The sequence below is a fragment of the Rhinoderma darwinii genome, chromosome 3, assembly GCF_050947455.1.
Source record: "Rhinoderma darwinii isolate aRhiDar2 chromosome 3, aRhiDar2.hap1, whole genome shotgun sequence".
NCBI lineage: Eukaryota > Metazoa > Chordata > Amphibia > Anura > Rhinodermatidae > Rhinoderma > Rhinoderma darwinii.
The window spans coordinates 336,226,706-336,242,029 of record NC_134689.1 but is presented as its reverse complement, the minus strand read 5'-3'; the positions used below and the strand labels follow the sequence as shown (position 1 = coordinate 336,242,029).

Genomic DNA, 15,324 nt, shown 5'->3' with positions numbered 1-15,324 from the left:
TCTACTAGATGGCGCAGCTCATCCAATCCTGGTCTTCACGGACCACAAGAACCTCACAAATCTCCAGACGGCCCAACGGCTGAACCCTCGTCAGGCCAGGTGGTCACTGTCCTTCGCTCGGTTTCAGTTTGAGCTCCACTACCGCCCTGCCGACAAGAATGTGAGGGCCGATGCCTTGTCTAGGTCAATCGAGACAGAGGACACTGTGGAGTCCCCACAGAATATCATTGACCCTTCCTGCATCATCTCTGTCAACCCTCTGCAAGTTAGAGACATTCCTCTAGGAAGGACCTTTGTACGTCTGGCAGACAGAGGAAGAATCCTTCGCTGGGGACACAGTTCCAAGCTGGCAGGTCATGCGGGTGCCCGTAAGACCCGAGACCTAATTGCCCGTCAGTTCTGGTGGCCCATGCTGCTCAAAGACGTCATGGATTTTGTCTCCTCCTGTACGGTGTGCGCAGCAAATAAAGTTGCCCACTCCAGATCAGCTGGTCTGCTTCAGCCACTGCCTGTGTCCGATGCCCCCTGGCGACATATTGCAATGGACTTTGTAACAGATTTGCCTCTCTCTGCTGGATGGTGGTGGATCGATTTTCCAAGATGGCTCATTTTGTTCCACTGACTGGCCGGCCTCTTCATCCAGCACATCTTCCGTCTGCACGGCTTGCCTCTGCATATTGTCTCAGATCGAGGAGTTCAGTTCACCTCAAAGTTCTAGAGAGCACTCTGTGGTCTCCTCGGTGTAAAGTTGGACTTCTCCTCGGCCTACCATCCCCAGTCCAATGGACAAGTCGAGAGGGTTAATCAGATTATGGAGAACTATCTGCGGCACTTCATCTCCAGGCAGCATGATGACTGGGTGCAACTGCTTCCTTGGGCTGAGTTCTCTTATAGCAACCATACTAGTGAGTCCACCTCCTCCAGTTCGTTCTTCATTGTCTACGGCCAACATCCACGAATACCTCTTCCTGTTTCCACTATGTCCCAGGTGCTTGCAGCTGACTCTACCTTCAGGGACTTTCTGCAGATATGGCAGCAGACCCGATCTTCTATTCTGCTGGCGGTCGACCGCATGAAGAAAAAGGCAGACACTAGAATATGAGAACCTCCACAGTTTCTTCCAGGTACTAAGGTCTGGCTGTCTTCCAAGAATATCCGGCTGAGGATTTCATCTTGCAAGTTTGCCCCCAGGTTCCTCGGACCCTTCGAGATTCTGCTGCAGATAAATCCTGTCTCTTACAAGCTTCGGGGTCCCAAACTACTTCCATGTCTCCCTGCTGAAGCCTGTGGTCCTGAACCGCTACTCCAGGACTCCTAGTTCCGCAGTGGCTCCTGGCGGCCTGTCAGGGACATTCGAGGTGAGGTAGATCCTGGACACCAAGAGAGTAGGAGGAAGAACGTTTTATTTGGTGGATTGGAGGGGATTTGGTACAGAGTACAGAACATCAAGAAAGGAGAACATCAATGCTCCTGCCCTCATGAAGAAGTTTCTCTCCCGCTCTGGTCTCAAGAAGAGGGGGCATAAGAGGGGGGATACTGTAACGTCTATGGCTGTGGACCATCGTCCTGACACCCTCTGACGGCCGCGGCCATGGACGAGCGAGTTCCCTGTGGCATCTCCCTCCTGGGAGACGCCGGCACTCACTTCCTGGTCCGGACACTATATCCCGTAGGGCGCGCGCCCGCGCATGCATGGCCTTAAATGGCCAGTATCCACACAGTTGCAGAATACTGTAATTAGCCCAGAATGCTTCGGGACTATAAAAAGGGCTCTGCCCACTCGATCCTTGCCTGAGTGCTGTTTTGTTACCTTAAGTTTGTCCTTGCAAATGGTCTCCTAGTGTTTTCCAGTTCCCAGTGTTACCCGTTCCTGCTGCCTGTACCTTGTATCCCGTGCTACCGTGCCTCTGTGCCTTCAAGAGTTGGAGCTGTGTTGTGCCCTCCGCTGCATCGACTGTGTCGCACCCCGCCGGGTGTCTGTCTACTGTCGGAGCCTCATCTTAGCCTGAATCTACCGCTACTGTCTACATTGCCTCAGGTACTCTTTCTGAACTATAGACATTGCATTGTACCTGTTTGGCCAGCTGCTATCCCGCTACACGGTATGGCCCAGTGGGTCCACACCCCGCGCTGTGACAGCACTACTACCCACCTGCGGCAAGTGGACCAGTAAGTCCAACATGATGTCGACATGCCTACCCGCATTACTCGGGAAAACACCGCAAGCGAACTCTAAGGGTATGTGCACATGACCTCTTTTCAGACGTAAAAAGACGCTGTCAAAAGACGGCTCGTAAAATTATGCCCGCGGCAAAGAAGTGCAGGACACTTTTTGGGACTTAATTGGAGCCGTTTTTCATTGACTCCAATGAAAACCAGCTCCAATTACGTCTGTAAAAGATGCCGCGAAAAATGTGTGCACTTGTAAAAACGTCTGAAATTCAGGATCTGTTTTCTCCTGAAAACAGCTCCGTAATTTCAGACGTATTTGGCATTGTCTAGTGCACATACCCTTACTATTTGAACCAGTCCCTGCAATGACTCTTCCATGTAGACTCAACCACCGAACCTTCCAGCAAGCTCACAAGTTGTTCTCGACCAGGGCTCACAAGTGTGGGGGGGAAAAACCCCCGGCGCCCTCCGCCTGTGGATGCAACTCCCGAAAAACCAACATCTGTGAATGAGATAAAGCATCCGCTAATTCATTGCTCACACCTGGTACATGTCTACAGAGGCGTAGCTAGGGGGGGGCAGGCGGGGCATGTGCCCTGGCGCAGTTTAGAGGGGGTGCCAGCGCCACCTCCTCCTGCACTATAATTGTACCTGTGTCGCAAGGACACAGGTATAATTAGAAGCAATGAATGACTGGGCACGTTCCGTGCCCGGCCATTCAGCGCCTTTCCACGAATGAAGCGACTGGTACCTTTTGTACCAGTGACGCTTCCGTCGATGAAAGGCGCTGACTGACTGACAGGGAAAGTCATCCTGCCCAGCCAATCAGCGCCTTTCATAGACGCTGCGTTCAACCCCCAAGAGACCTGCGCAGAAGAGAGCAGGTCTCCATGGCTGCCGGACGGCGTGGGAGCGGGAATAAGGCGAGTTTGAATGGTTTTTTTTTTTTTGGTTTTTTTTTAATTGTAATAAAAGTGTGCGGCTGTATCTACAGGGGGGGACGACTTTATCTACGGGGGGGGGACTTCATCTACAAGGGGGACTTTATCTATGGGGGGGTGTCTATCTACAGGGGGGGCTATATACTGGGGTGGGCTATCTATGGAGCACCATATACAGGGGTGGGCTATAGCTACAGGGGAGGCTATATAGTATATAGCCCCCCTATAGATATAGCCCACCCCTGTAGATATAGTCCCCCTGTAGATATAGTCCCCGTGTAGATATAGCTCACCCCTGTATATAGTATCCCACAAATATCTCCCCCTATAGTGCTCCACAGAAAGCCCACCCGTGTATATAGCCCCCTTGTACATATAGTCCACCCCTGTATATAGTGCTCCACAGATAGCCCACCCCTGTATATAGTATATACAGGGGTGGGCTATCTGTGGAGCACTATATACAGGGGTGGACTATCTAGTGGAGCACTATATACAGGGGTGGACTATATGTACAGGGGGGCTATATACAGGGGTGGGCTATATGTGGAGCATTATATACAGGGGTGGGCTATATGTGGAGCACTATATACAGGGGTGGACTATATGTACAGGGGGGCTATATACAGGGGTGGACTATATGTACAGGGGGGCTATATACAGGGGTGGGCTATCTGTGAAACACTATATACAGGGGTGGACTATATGTGGAGCACTATATACAGAGGTGGGCTATATCTACAGGGGTGGGATATATCTACAGGGGGGCTATATACAGGGGTGGGCTATATCTACAGGGGGCTATATACAAGGGTGGGCGATCTATGGAGCACTATATACAGGGGTGGACTATATCTACAGGGGGGCTAGATACAGGGGTGGACTATCTGTGGAGCACTATATACAGGGGTGGGCTATATCTACAGGGGGACTATATACAGGGGTGGGCTATCTGTAGAGCACTATAGGGGGAGTTATTTATGGGACACTATATGCAGGGGTGGGTTATATGAGGGCACTATCTATGGGGGGCACTATCTACAGGGGGCTCTATGGCAGGCACTATCTACAGGGGGCACAGTGTGTGTGTGGGACATGGTGTATGGTGCTATTATAATTAGTGGTGTAGTGTATGGCGTTATTATATTTAGGGGCGTAGTGTATGGTATAATGATAACTTTATATTTATTTATAGGTGCAGAAATGTTGGTAAAGTGAGAAGCTGAAGACATGTGAGCGGCAAACTGCAGAAATGGACCGGGAGAATTCATCATAGAGGTCTGGACCGGATGGAGAAAAATATCTAGAATCTGAGTTGTCACCGGTGAGTCACTTAATGTAAATGTTTATTCTGCCTCTAATCAGCACTGTAGTCACTGTATGATCTGCAGCGAGATGATGGGTGGTATGATTGATATGATTTATTTTTGTGAAACAGCATCTCCCAGCATATCCTTACCATTGTTCGGGCCATGCTGGGAGCTGTAGTTTTACGCCGTACACACCTATACGGCAGGGGTTGCACTAAATTGAGCTGTATTTGTGCTGGTGTTGTATTTATGTACTGAGCTTGGTTCTGGTGTTGTGTATAGAACCATATTGCTTGTAAGATGTACAAATGTGTTACATAAAAAGCAATGACACGTCGATTGGTAGAGAAAACAAACACGGCGAGGGGGAAGGAGATGTCGGGAAAGAGGTTGGGGGGGGGGGGGCGCCAAACTGAATCTTTGCCCCGGGTGCTGGAGAACCTACCTACGCCTCTGCATGTCTAGCCCGGAACCACACATTCAAGCACAAACATTTCAGTATTAAATGATGTAGCAGTGCCAGCACAGGCAACGAGCCGGACGACAAAGTATTTACTGCCTGGACTACTGCAGTATTATGCGTCCAAAAACAAATACGTCTGTTAGCCATAAACCACCCCATATTTCCAAAGCAACTACAATAGGAAAAAGTTCTAACATAGTGATGTTTTTAGTTAAACCCGAGGGGCTGCCAGGCAGCTGGCCAGGGCACCCTGCACCAGCGCTTACCTAAAATTCCCCCGAAACCAAGACTACTTGAAGCATCTGTAAACAATTGAAGATCTAAATTGGAAACCTCACTTTCTTGACAAACTGCACAACCATTGAACGAATACAGAAAATACCACCACACTATAAGGTCTTCCCACATGCTTGTAGACACTCTAATGAAATGATCAGGTTTCTGCATGCCCCTCGTAGATAATGACATTCTCCGAGAGAAAACCCTACCCATGGGAATAATGCGACATGCAAAAACCCAGAGACCCAAAAGAGACTGCAATTGTTTAAGAGTCACCTTCTTAGACTGAGATACTTGCTCCGCCTGAGACACCAAGTTCACTAGCTTCTCGTCAGGTAGCCTAAAAACATTTCTTGTGTGTCTATTTCAATGCCCAGGAAAGACCAAATCATCACGGGGCCCTCCCTCTATTCCTCGGACACCGGAACGCCAAAACGCAACATCAACTTCTTAAACACACCTAACAACATTAACAAAACCGAGAAAGCAACATGAATCAATATACCCCAATATTGCAATAAGTAGAATACATATCAAATTTGATGGGTTGATTCAAGGGTGTTATACCCAAACAGCATCACGACGAAATATATAAAACCAAAAGAAGAAAAAGATGCTGGGAAACCAAAGGGTAATAGAAAAATACAAAAGTTCTTTAGTAACATATATGCCTGATACAATAGTAAAACAATCCATAGGCCAACAGTAAAAACAAGGATACTCAGCTGGAGATTATCCAAATGGTCACTGATAATACATGCAATATTTGTGAATGCCCTAATGAAGCCAGTCTGACATATCCATAATGTAGAGACCGGACCGGACTACTGACGCGGTCACGTGCTTCGGACTCCAGCTCGTCGCTGCTGGCGCCGACGTGGGCGCGGCCTCTCTAGCCTCCAGGAAACAGCGACCTGTAACTATACAGGGTATATAGCTTCATCATTCAACATACACATCAGGTGCATTAAACCTAGCCTATTGGCTAGCTCCAATATAAAGGGTCTATGACTCCAACCTAACACCACCCCCAGACGAAGGCATTAGCGCCGAAACGCGCATAGGCGTGGATCCCAGCTGTGACTGTCCGGTCTCTACACTATGGGTATGTCAGACTTCCATACTATGGTTTATTGACTGATATAACATACCCTTCTCTTGCTTTAATTTTGTCTGTGCATGTTCATTCTTTCTGCATGTACAATATATGTAGGGTGTCTTAGCATATATTTCACCCTGACTAAAATATCAACCACTGATTGCTAGGATTAATGCATTGTTTGATTTCCACTGCATGCAAACATGCATGCATGTACATCTGTTTTGGCTACTTAAATTACATACATTAGACCTTCTTATCGCTTGCACCGGCTTCATTAGGGAATTCACACATATTGCATGTATTATCAGTGACCATTTGGACAATCTCCAGCTGAGTATCCTTGTTTTTACTGTTGGCCTATGGATTCTTTTACTATTTTATTGTATGACGCATATATGTTAATAAAGAACTTTTGTATTTTTCTATTACCCTTTGGTTTCCCAGCATATTTTTCTTCTTTTGGTCTTACACCTAACAACATTGCACAAACACCCGAATCCCTCGGACCAACAAAAAGGTAAAGACATGCCAGTCTCAAAATACACTACCCATTCCAGAAAAGAAGCAAACATCTCAAAATAGCAACATAAAATAGAGCAACCCGGCAGACACATGTCCACATAAAACAGCCCATCAAGGTGACAACCCAGTAATTGAAAACAATCCGGATGGACAGGAAGTAAACGAAATGCAGATTCAATGTCAGATTTCGCCAATAACGCCCCAGGACCTGCACTCCGAACTAATTGCACTGCTACATCAAACGAAGTGTACGACACCGCCGCCTCGTCTTTGGAAATCCCGTAATTTACCGAGCCCCCTCGAGGAAAGGATAGGTGGTGTATCATCCTAAACTTCCCGCTACCTTTCTTAGGGCCCAAGCCAAGAGGGGAGACCCTCAAGTTTTGAAAGGGGCCAGCCATTCTACCTAACGCAATTTATTTTGACAACTTCTCCCTAACCACGTTGATGTTATCTCTAACTGATTTTAGGTTGTCTGCTACATCAATACCGACGACGCTTCAAAAGGAATGAAGAAACCCTCGCCAAAGCCATTAACGAGAGCCTCTGCCTCCTGCCTCCTGTGGTACCAATCTAACCACAATACCATTGCGCGGATGCTCACCAGCGTTCTTTGCCATGCCGGAGGGGAACCTTTACCAGGATGTTTGCCCCTGCGGAAGCATCGAAGTGCCGCGTGAGTACCCGCGCAGACAGAGCATTCATGATGGAACTTGTAGGTTGCAAAGAACCTGCAATGACCCTCATTATATAGCCAACAGGCTTCTGTAGAGCGTGTGGTCGCTGATCCCGGAGCTGTTCAGGAACCCCCGGCCCCAGTGGGAAAGAGTCTAACCTGCTTCCCACTCTGAGCTAGAATTAATTGCAACGATACATCCGTTGCCTTTGAAGCCCAACCAATCTCGTCGACAAAGCCAAACGGCGACGTAATTCTTCGTCTTAGCACCACCAAGCCGCACCTCCATGCAGCCTTCGGGCACTAAAAATGGTGTGGAAGTACACAAACAGCTCTACACCCTTTTCGGGATGACGTTGGCAGACTATATGCGCCAGGGTAGCGAAACCCTGGACCCAATTATTGAACGTTCTACAATCCTTTAACTTTTTATCAGAATCTTTCATGAAAGTGTGCTCCTTGTCCACCGTCACCTGTTCTACCGAGATCAAGGACCAAATATTTACAAACTAATTTTTCCAAATTTTTTCCTTGTTCTCGGGAGATAGATGAGTGCCGAGAGGAGCCACCCCACAAAACAAGAATTCCTACCTCTCCTTGATTCCTTTGCCAAACCTGAAAAAGAAAAAAGGGGCAAGGCAGAAGCGTGACCAACATCACCTCGATCCCCCTTGGCACAAACAGCATGCACCACATCTCTGCTCGACCCCCCCTGCTGTGGGCCAGAACCGGACGGTATATTCAATAAAGGATACAGTTGTGCAGGAGACCGCAGCCCTGGCTGAGACCGGACGACTTCCTCTCCAGTTCTTGCCATCTGATAGGGGGTTGGGCCATGCGAAACCCAGCTGCAGCACCCCTGCATCATCTACTCTGGCCGGCCCTCCCTCCCCCAGAATCCCCGGCACCCTACCTGCTGACCCCTCTTCCTCACCTGATTCCAGCTGAAGCGGAGGTGCAGCCGTGAAGGTTCCCAGATCATCGGTGTAGGCCGCACGCAGTGCGCCTGCGCGGCCCATCTCCGCTGCGCAGGCCTCATGGTAAGCCACCATGGCAACCATGTCCTCCGGAGCTGTCCCGCCCCCATTGGAGCACAGCGGGCGGGCAGCAGAGGCGCCATATGCCGCCAGGCTGACAACTGGCGGCACTACAATCCGGCTGTTATCCGGGTGAGTAGGAAGGAGGCGTGCAGCATGGGGAGGGTTGCCGGACAATTTAAGAGGGATAGGGGAAGGGGGAACCACCTCCCCCGAAGATGTTGAAGGCGAAACAGGCCGGACCCGGCATCTGTGCCTCCCTACGCTAGCGGGGAGAGCAGCCCCTGCTGAGCGGGCAGCTCTGGGAAGGGGACTTGGGCTTAGCCTAATGGGAGGGTGGGTGATTCACTGCGGCCTACCTCTAGTCTCTCCAGCCGTGGGTCCGAGTCTAGGGGCCGTTGCAGCATCCTCACTTTCTTCTTTAACAGGTCCTCCAGCCAGGTGGTGCCTTTGACTGCCACCCGCCGTGCCACCTGCTGTAACAGCTCATCAGCCATGCTGTAAAGAAAAGGAAACAGACAGAAATTAAGAAAGGGAAATAAAAATCTCCTCACCACACGGAGTGTAACTACAAGGTGTTACTTCATGCTGCAGCAGAAGGTAAAGACGGGGCTCTGTCCTTGAACTCTACCCTACAGTGGCGTAACTACCGCCGTAGCAGCAGTAGCGGCTACTACGGGGCCCGCAGCATGAGGGGGCCCGTGTCACCCGCCGGCACGGGCCCCCACCTTGGCCGGAGGCTCCGCTAGCAGCCGCTATGGCTGCTACAGCCCGACGCCACTTACCTCCCTGCTCTGCCGTAGTGTTATCTCCCCGCTCTGCCATTAAACAAAAGACATTTATCCCCTATCCACAGGATAGGGGATACATATGTGATCGCTGGCACTGATAGGGAGAACGGGGGACCGAAAGTCCCCCGAAGTTCTCCATCACAGACCTCGGACTTCCGGGGTCTGTGTCGGCAGCTCCGTAGAAATGAATGGAGCGCCGGTCGCTCTTGTGCGCATGCGTGACCAGCGCTCCTTTAATTTTTATTGAGCTGCGCAGACGCCGGAAGTCAGAGGTTAGTCATGGAGCGATAGTTCATGTCTGGTTGTTACTCTGGTTGTTACTCTGTGTCCGGGAAGATTACAGGTTATACGTCCGGGAGAATTACACAGCGAGAGGCGACAATCAGGCCGTGAAGTGGTCGCTATTACTACAGACAACTCTCCAGGTGAAGTGCGTCCGAGTTATTTGCAGAAATGACAGTGAACAAGTTCATCCTGAGTCTGAACCATGCAGGGGGCGATCTCCCCAATATGAGGACACTGTCACAGGGATGTAAAAGGGGAGCAACAACCGGACCCCCGCAGTTCATCTGAACCGGACTGATAACCACAGGCTTCTTCTATGCATCTGCAGGAGGGCTGGGTGTTGTAATGGGAACGCAGCCTATTTGTCTCCATGTCCCGGGGTATAAATGCTCCTCTTAATTCTAGATCTTGTCCTCTGATCATTCCTCGTATTATGGATTATAACCCAGGTGCCTTCCCTGCAGTCACATCATGATGGAGAAGGCTCAGACATATCACACATATGTCATATCAGACATATCATTAATATCAGACATATCATATCAGTCATATCAAACATATAGGTCATATCAGTCATATTAGACATATCAGACATGCCAGTTATATCAGACATATCCTTCATATCAGACATATCCTTCATATCAGACGTATCAGTCATAGCAGACATATCAGTCATATCAGTCATAGCAGACATATCAGTCATAGCAGACACATCAGTCATATCAGTCACAGCAGTCACATCAGTCATATCAGACATATCAGTCATAGCAGTAATAGCAGACATATGTCATATAAATCATATCAGACATACAAGTCATATCCTTCATATAAGACATTTCAGTCCTATTAGACATATCAGGCATATCAGTCAAATCAGACATATCAGTCATATCCTTCATATCAAACATATAAGACGTTTCAGTCATATCAGACATATCAGTCATATCAGACATATCAGTCATATCAGTCATATCAGACATATCAGTCATAGTAGACATATCAGTCATATCAGACATATCAGTCATATCAGACATATCAGACATATCAGTCATAGTAGACATATCAGTCATATCAAACATATAAGACGTTTCAGTCATATCAGACATATCAGTCATAGCAGACATATCAGTCATATCAGACATATCAGACATATCAGTCATATGAGACACATCCGACATATCAGTCATATTAGTCATAGCAGACATATCAGTCATAGCAGACATATCAGTCATATTAGACATATCAGACATCAGTGGCGTAACTACTGCTGTAGCAGCCATAGCGGCTGCTACGGGGCCGCTACGAGGCTCCGCTAGCTGCCGCTATGGCTACTACAGCGCGACGCCACTGAACACTACGGCAGAGCAGGGAGGTATCTACCCGCTCTGCCATTAAACAAAAGACATGTATCCCCTATCCACAGGAGAGGGGATACATGTGTGATCACTGGCAGCGATAAGGAGAACGAGGGACCGAAAGTCCCCTGAAGTTCTCCATCACAAACCTCGGACTTCCGGGGTCTGTGTCGGCAGCTCCGTAGAAATTAATGGAGCGCCGGTCGCTCTTGTGTGCATGCGCGACCAGCGGTCCTTTCATTTTTATTGAGCTGTGCAAACTCCGGAAGTCAGAGGTTTGTGATGGAGAACTTCAGGGGACTTTCGGTCCCCCGTTCTCCTTATCGCTGCCAGCGATCACACATGTATCCCCTATCCTGTGGATAGGGGATACATGTCTTTTGTAGGACACCCTATAGGTCAGATTTTTTTTGGGGGTTGGAGCTGTATGGCGTTACCTACAGGGGGGGCTGTATAGCGTTACCTACAGGGGGGCTGTATAGCGTTACCTACAGGGGGGGCTGTATGGCGTTACCTACAGGGGGCTGTATAGTGTTACCTACAAGGGGGCTGTATGGCGTTACCTACAGGGGGGTCTGTATGGCGCTATCTACAGGGGGGCTGTATAGCATTACCTACAGGGGGGGCTGTATAACGTTACCTACAGGGGGGGCTGTATGGTGTTATCTACGGGGGTCTTTAAAAAAGGCACTATCTACAAGGGGGGGTTGTGTGACACCCAGGGGAGGGGCGGCCCCAGTCAAAAGTTTGCTATGGGGCCCAGTCTTTCCTAGTTACGCCCCTGCTACCCTATATCCATTATGCCACTCCTCCTTTAGCACATTGGCCCAATCACGCTTCTGGGCATTTTTTCAACTTTTTTAACCACCTACTTCACTTCCCTGCAGTCCCTGGCGCTCTCCCTATGCGGTACAGCAATATCTACACACAAGCTTTTGTAAGTCATGTTGTGTGTAGTGAATTCTGCTCAGCAGCTCTGTGGTACTTCTAATACTCCCTATAAGGCTTTATCCAGACGAACGGGAATCACGTCCGTGCAACGCGCGTGATTTTCACGTGCGTCGCACGGACCTATATTAGTCTATGGGGCCGTGCAGACATGTGCGTGATTTTTACGCAGAGTTGGTCCGTTGCGAAAAAGTCACGACATGACCGTTCTTTCTGCATTTTCCACGCATCACGCACCCATTGAAGTCAATGGGTGCGTGAAAACAACGCACGGCACACGGAAGCACCTCCGTACGCACAGCGTTTTTCACGCAACACTTGTTAAGCCTATGTAAATGAGTTGACCAAACTAGACCAAACAAGCACAAACCAGGAAGTGGCTTTTCACTTGCTGGGCACATGCGCACAGTTCAAAACGACATCTGCTGCAATGCCACGTGCGTGCGATGTGGAAAAGCTCATCTGCTTGGTCCATGAGAGGCCACAGTTGTGGAACACAAACGCAGAGGCCTACCACGACCGCACGGGCAAGGAGGTTGGCTGGGATGAGGTTGCGCAGAGCCTATTCGGACAGGAGTGGGCTAAAAGCACCACAAGAGACCGCAAGAGCATAGGTAAGTGCAGATCTGTATTTATGCTAATGCAATCGCCCATGCTGTAGTGTATATCCTTATGTTTCACATTTTCCTACTGTGCTTGGTTGCGGGTGTGTTACAGCATCATTAGGCAGGTGTATAATGTTTAGTGGTGTTTAAGGAATGGCGACGTTTCGGACAAGTGCCGTTTTCAGTGATGTCACCTGGTGACCTTTTTTTATTTATTGCTGTTCCTATGTCCAGTTGATGATGTTAAAACCCGGTGGAGGAGCTGTCGGGATCAGTTCCGGATGGAATTGGGAAGCAGAGGGCGAAGTTGGGACGGCGCGCCCAAAAAGCGCCAATACATCTACACCAAACAACTAATGTTCCTGAAGGACATTATGGAGATGCGGCCGTAAGTACTGACTGTACCTTGATGACATGTGTGTGGTCACTTTAAAATCTGCCAAAAATAGTTGTTTGTCCCTGGTGCCCATGTTAAAAGGAGTAACGCAAAATGTTTCTGGCAGATGCAGTGATAATCTTCTCGACACCGAGGAGGAGGCTGGCCATGAGGAGTCGCAGCCAGTCCCGGAACAACATCTCGTGCTGCCCTTGACCCCCGAGCCGACGGAACCCCAAGCAGCCACCCAGTCAAGCAGCCAACCCCAGCTGCCACGGGACGTAGACAATCCCCGGACGCCACCAGTCAGGCGCCGGCGCAGCCAGGTTGCCACAACAGGTGCCAACGTGGACTCCCGAGTCCTGGAGTACCTCCACCGCTGTTCTGAGGAGGATGCCTGTGACGCGTTTGGCCGGAGCATAGCGCCGCTACTCCGGCGAGTACCTGACTACCGGATGGCGCGCGTCCAAGGCTCCATCCTTGCCATAATTGACTCCGCCACTCCTCCTAACAATCCACGCCAGTGCTTCCAGGTAATAGAGCAATGGCGTGGATTGCCTGAGGAATCGGTGCCCTCCACTGCACCTCTCCCTTCCCAGCCTGCCAACCCCTTTCCATGGCCACAGTACCAGCAGTCAATGGTGAGCATAATGTCACCTGGTCATGTGGTGCTTCGGGACCGGCTTTCGCTCCCTACGCCAGACCCCAGCAACCCTTTGCCCAGGGCCCCCCGGCAGGGTTCAAACCTCTGTATCAGCACCACTATGCTGTTGAGAAACATCCTCAGCAGGCCCAGGGACAGCATAGTGGTGCTGAAATGCAAAGCTATCAGTCACCAGCACACAGATTTCATGATTTGTAGCGCTGTGTCGGCAGATTATGGTGTGCTCGTTGTTGTGAGCTAAACCGTGAAGAAAGAGTAGGTTAATTTTGCATCATGTTGGTGCGTTTTTGTGGTTTTTTTGCCAGCTGGTTTATGTTTAAAGTGAATTTTGCACATTACACAATAAAGTGTGTTTTTGGTTGGCAGTAAAATTTGTTGTGTTTACCTCCATCTATGTGCTGGAACCCAGGTTCCCCAACAGGTCCTTTTAGGTAACATTGGAACATTATGGCCACGTCCCGAGATAGTTGCATGCCATTATTGAGGTATTAGTGTATCTTTTGTGGTTTTGCTCAATTCCTCATACTGTGCTCTGCTGCATTGCAGTGGTGTGAGTTTTGGCTTTGGATTTGTGAACATTGCCGAAGCCAATGCGCCTCACATGCTATTTCGTTTAGGACATGAAAACAAAACAGAAAAACCACCAAAGATATAAGCTCGCAACCCATGTCAAGGGTCCTCATGTCTTGCGAGTCCGTAATAAAAAAATCCCCACCCCAAATTAGGCAAAATTAAAAGAACAAATGCTACATTGGGCCACTAAGCTCCACTAGGACACCCTTCACAGAACATTCTCCTGCCATGGCAGTGCTCCATCGGGGCTGTCAAAATATTGGGCAAATATGTCGCGTACTCGAATCCCAGATGTTTGAGCCCTTCCGAGTGGAATTTGGTGCGGAAGGGTTGATGTAGAAACATTTCGGCTAATATATTCTGCATCACAACCGGCGTCATGTATGCGACAAAAATTATGAAGCACGACACACGCTTGTATGACACGGGTGACATTTTGCAGCGTCAGTTGCATAGTGGTGAGAAAAACACGCCATTTGGTTGACATTATGCCAAATGCACATTCCACACATCTGCGTGCTCTGCTAAGCCGGTAATTGAATATGGGCCGACGGTCATCCAAGCCTCTACGAGCAAATGGGCGCATTACTTGGATGTTGAGGCCAAAACCCTCATCTGCCACGATTACATAAGGGACTGGTGGTCCTCGCGAGCCAGGCAGGAGGCTCGGTGCCGGCACGGAAAGTTGATTGCCCATCAGACGATGGCCCATTCTGGATGTGCGAAAGATGCGGGCATCAGCAGAGCTTCCATAGGACCCTATGTGTACAATGGTAAAACAATAATTGCTGTCGGCCAAGGCCAACAAGACGATGGAAAAAAACTGTTTGTAGTTATAGAATCGGGATCCAGAGTGGGGGGGGGGGGCTTCTTGACACAAATATGCTTGCCGTCTAGGGCCCCAATACAATTTGGAAATTGGGTGGTGGTGAGAAAATCCTCAGAAATCGTAAGCCAGTGCTCTGTCGTGGGCTGAGGCATCACTGTGGCCTTCAATCGCTGCCACATCACAACACAGGTGCCGGTCACAATGCACTAAATTGTGCTCACTCCAAGAAGGAATTTGAAATGTAACGAATGATAGCTGTTTCCTGTAGCAAGAAATCTACATGGGCGAGATGCAAAAACACAACACACAAATAAACGTGATGTAGGACATGACACCCACACACCATCCTGTAAGCTGCAATTGTCTAAAACACACATACCTCAACGTCACAAGGAG

At 49.2% G+C, this 15,324-nt stretch overlaps 1 protein-coding gene across 1 annotated transcript; it reads left to right on the top strand.

The window, feature by feature from the left end:
• Positions 1–7,276: 7,276 nt before the first annotated feature.
• LOC142749856 (uncharacterized) lies at positions 7,277–13,844 on the top strand. The gene is made up of 3 exons (XM_075858386.1): positions 7,277–7,465; positions 12,721–12,874; positions 12,990–13,844. Exons 1-3 carry the CDS (start codon positions 7,408–7,410, stop codon positions 13,765–13,767), a joined length of 990 nt encoding a protein of 329 aa, XP_075714501.1. The 5' UTR covers positions 7,277–7,407; the 3' UTR covers positions 13,768–13,844.
• Positions 13,845–15,324: the final 1,480 nt, after the last annotated feature.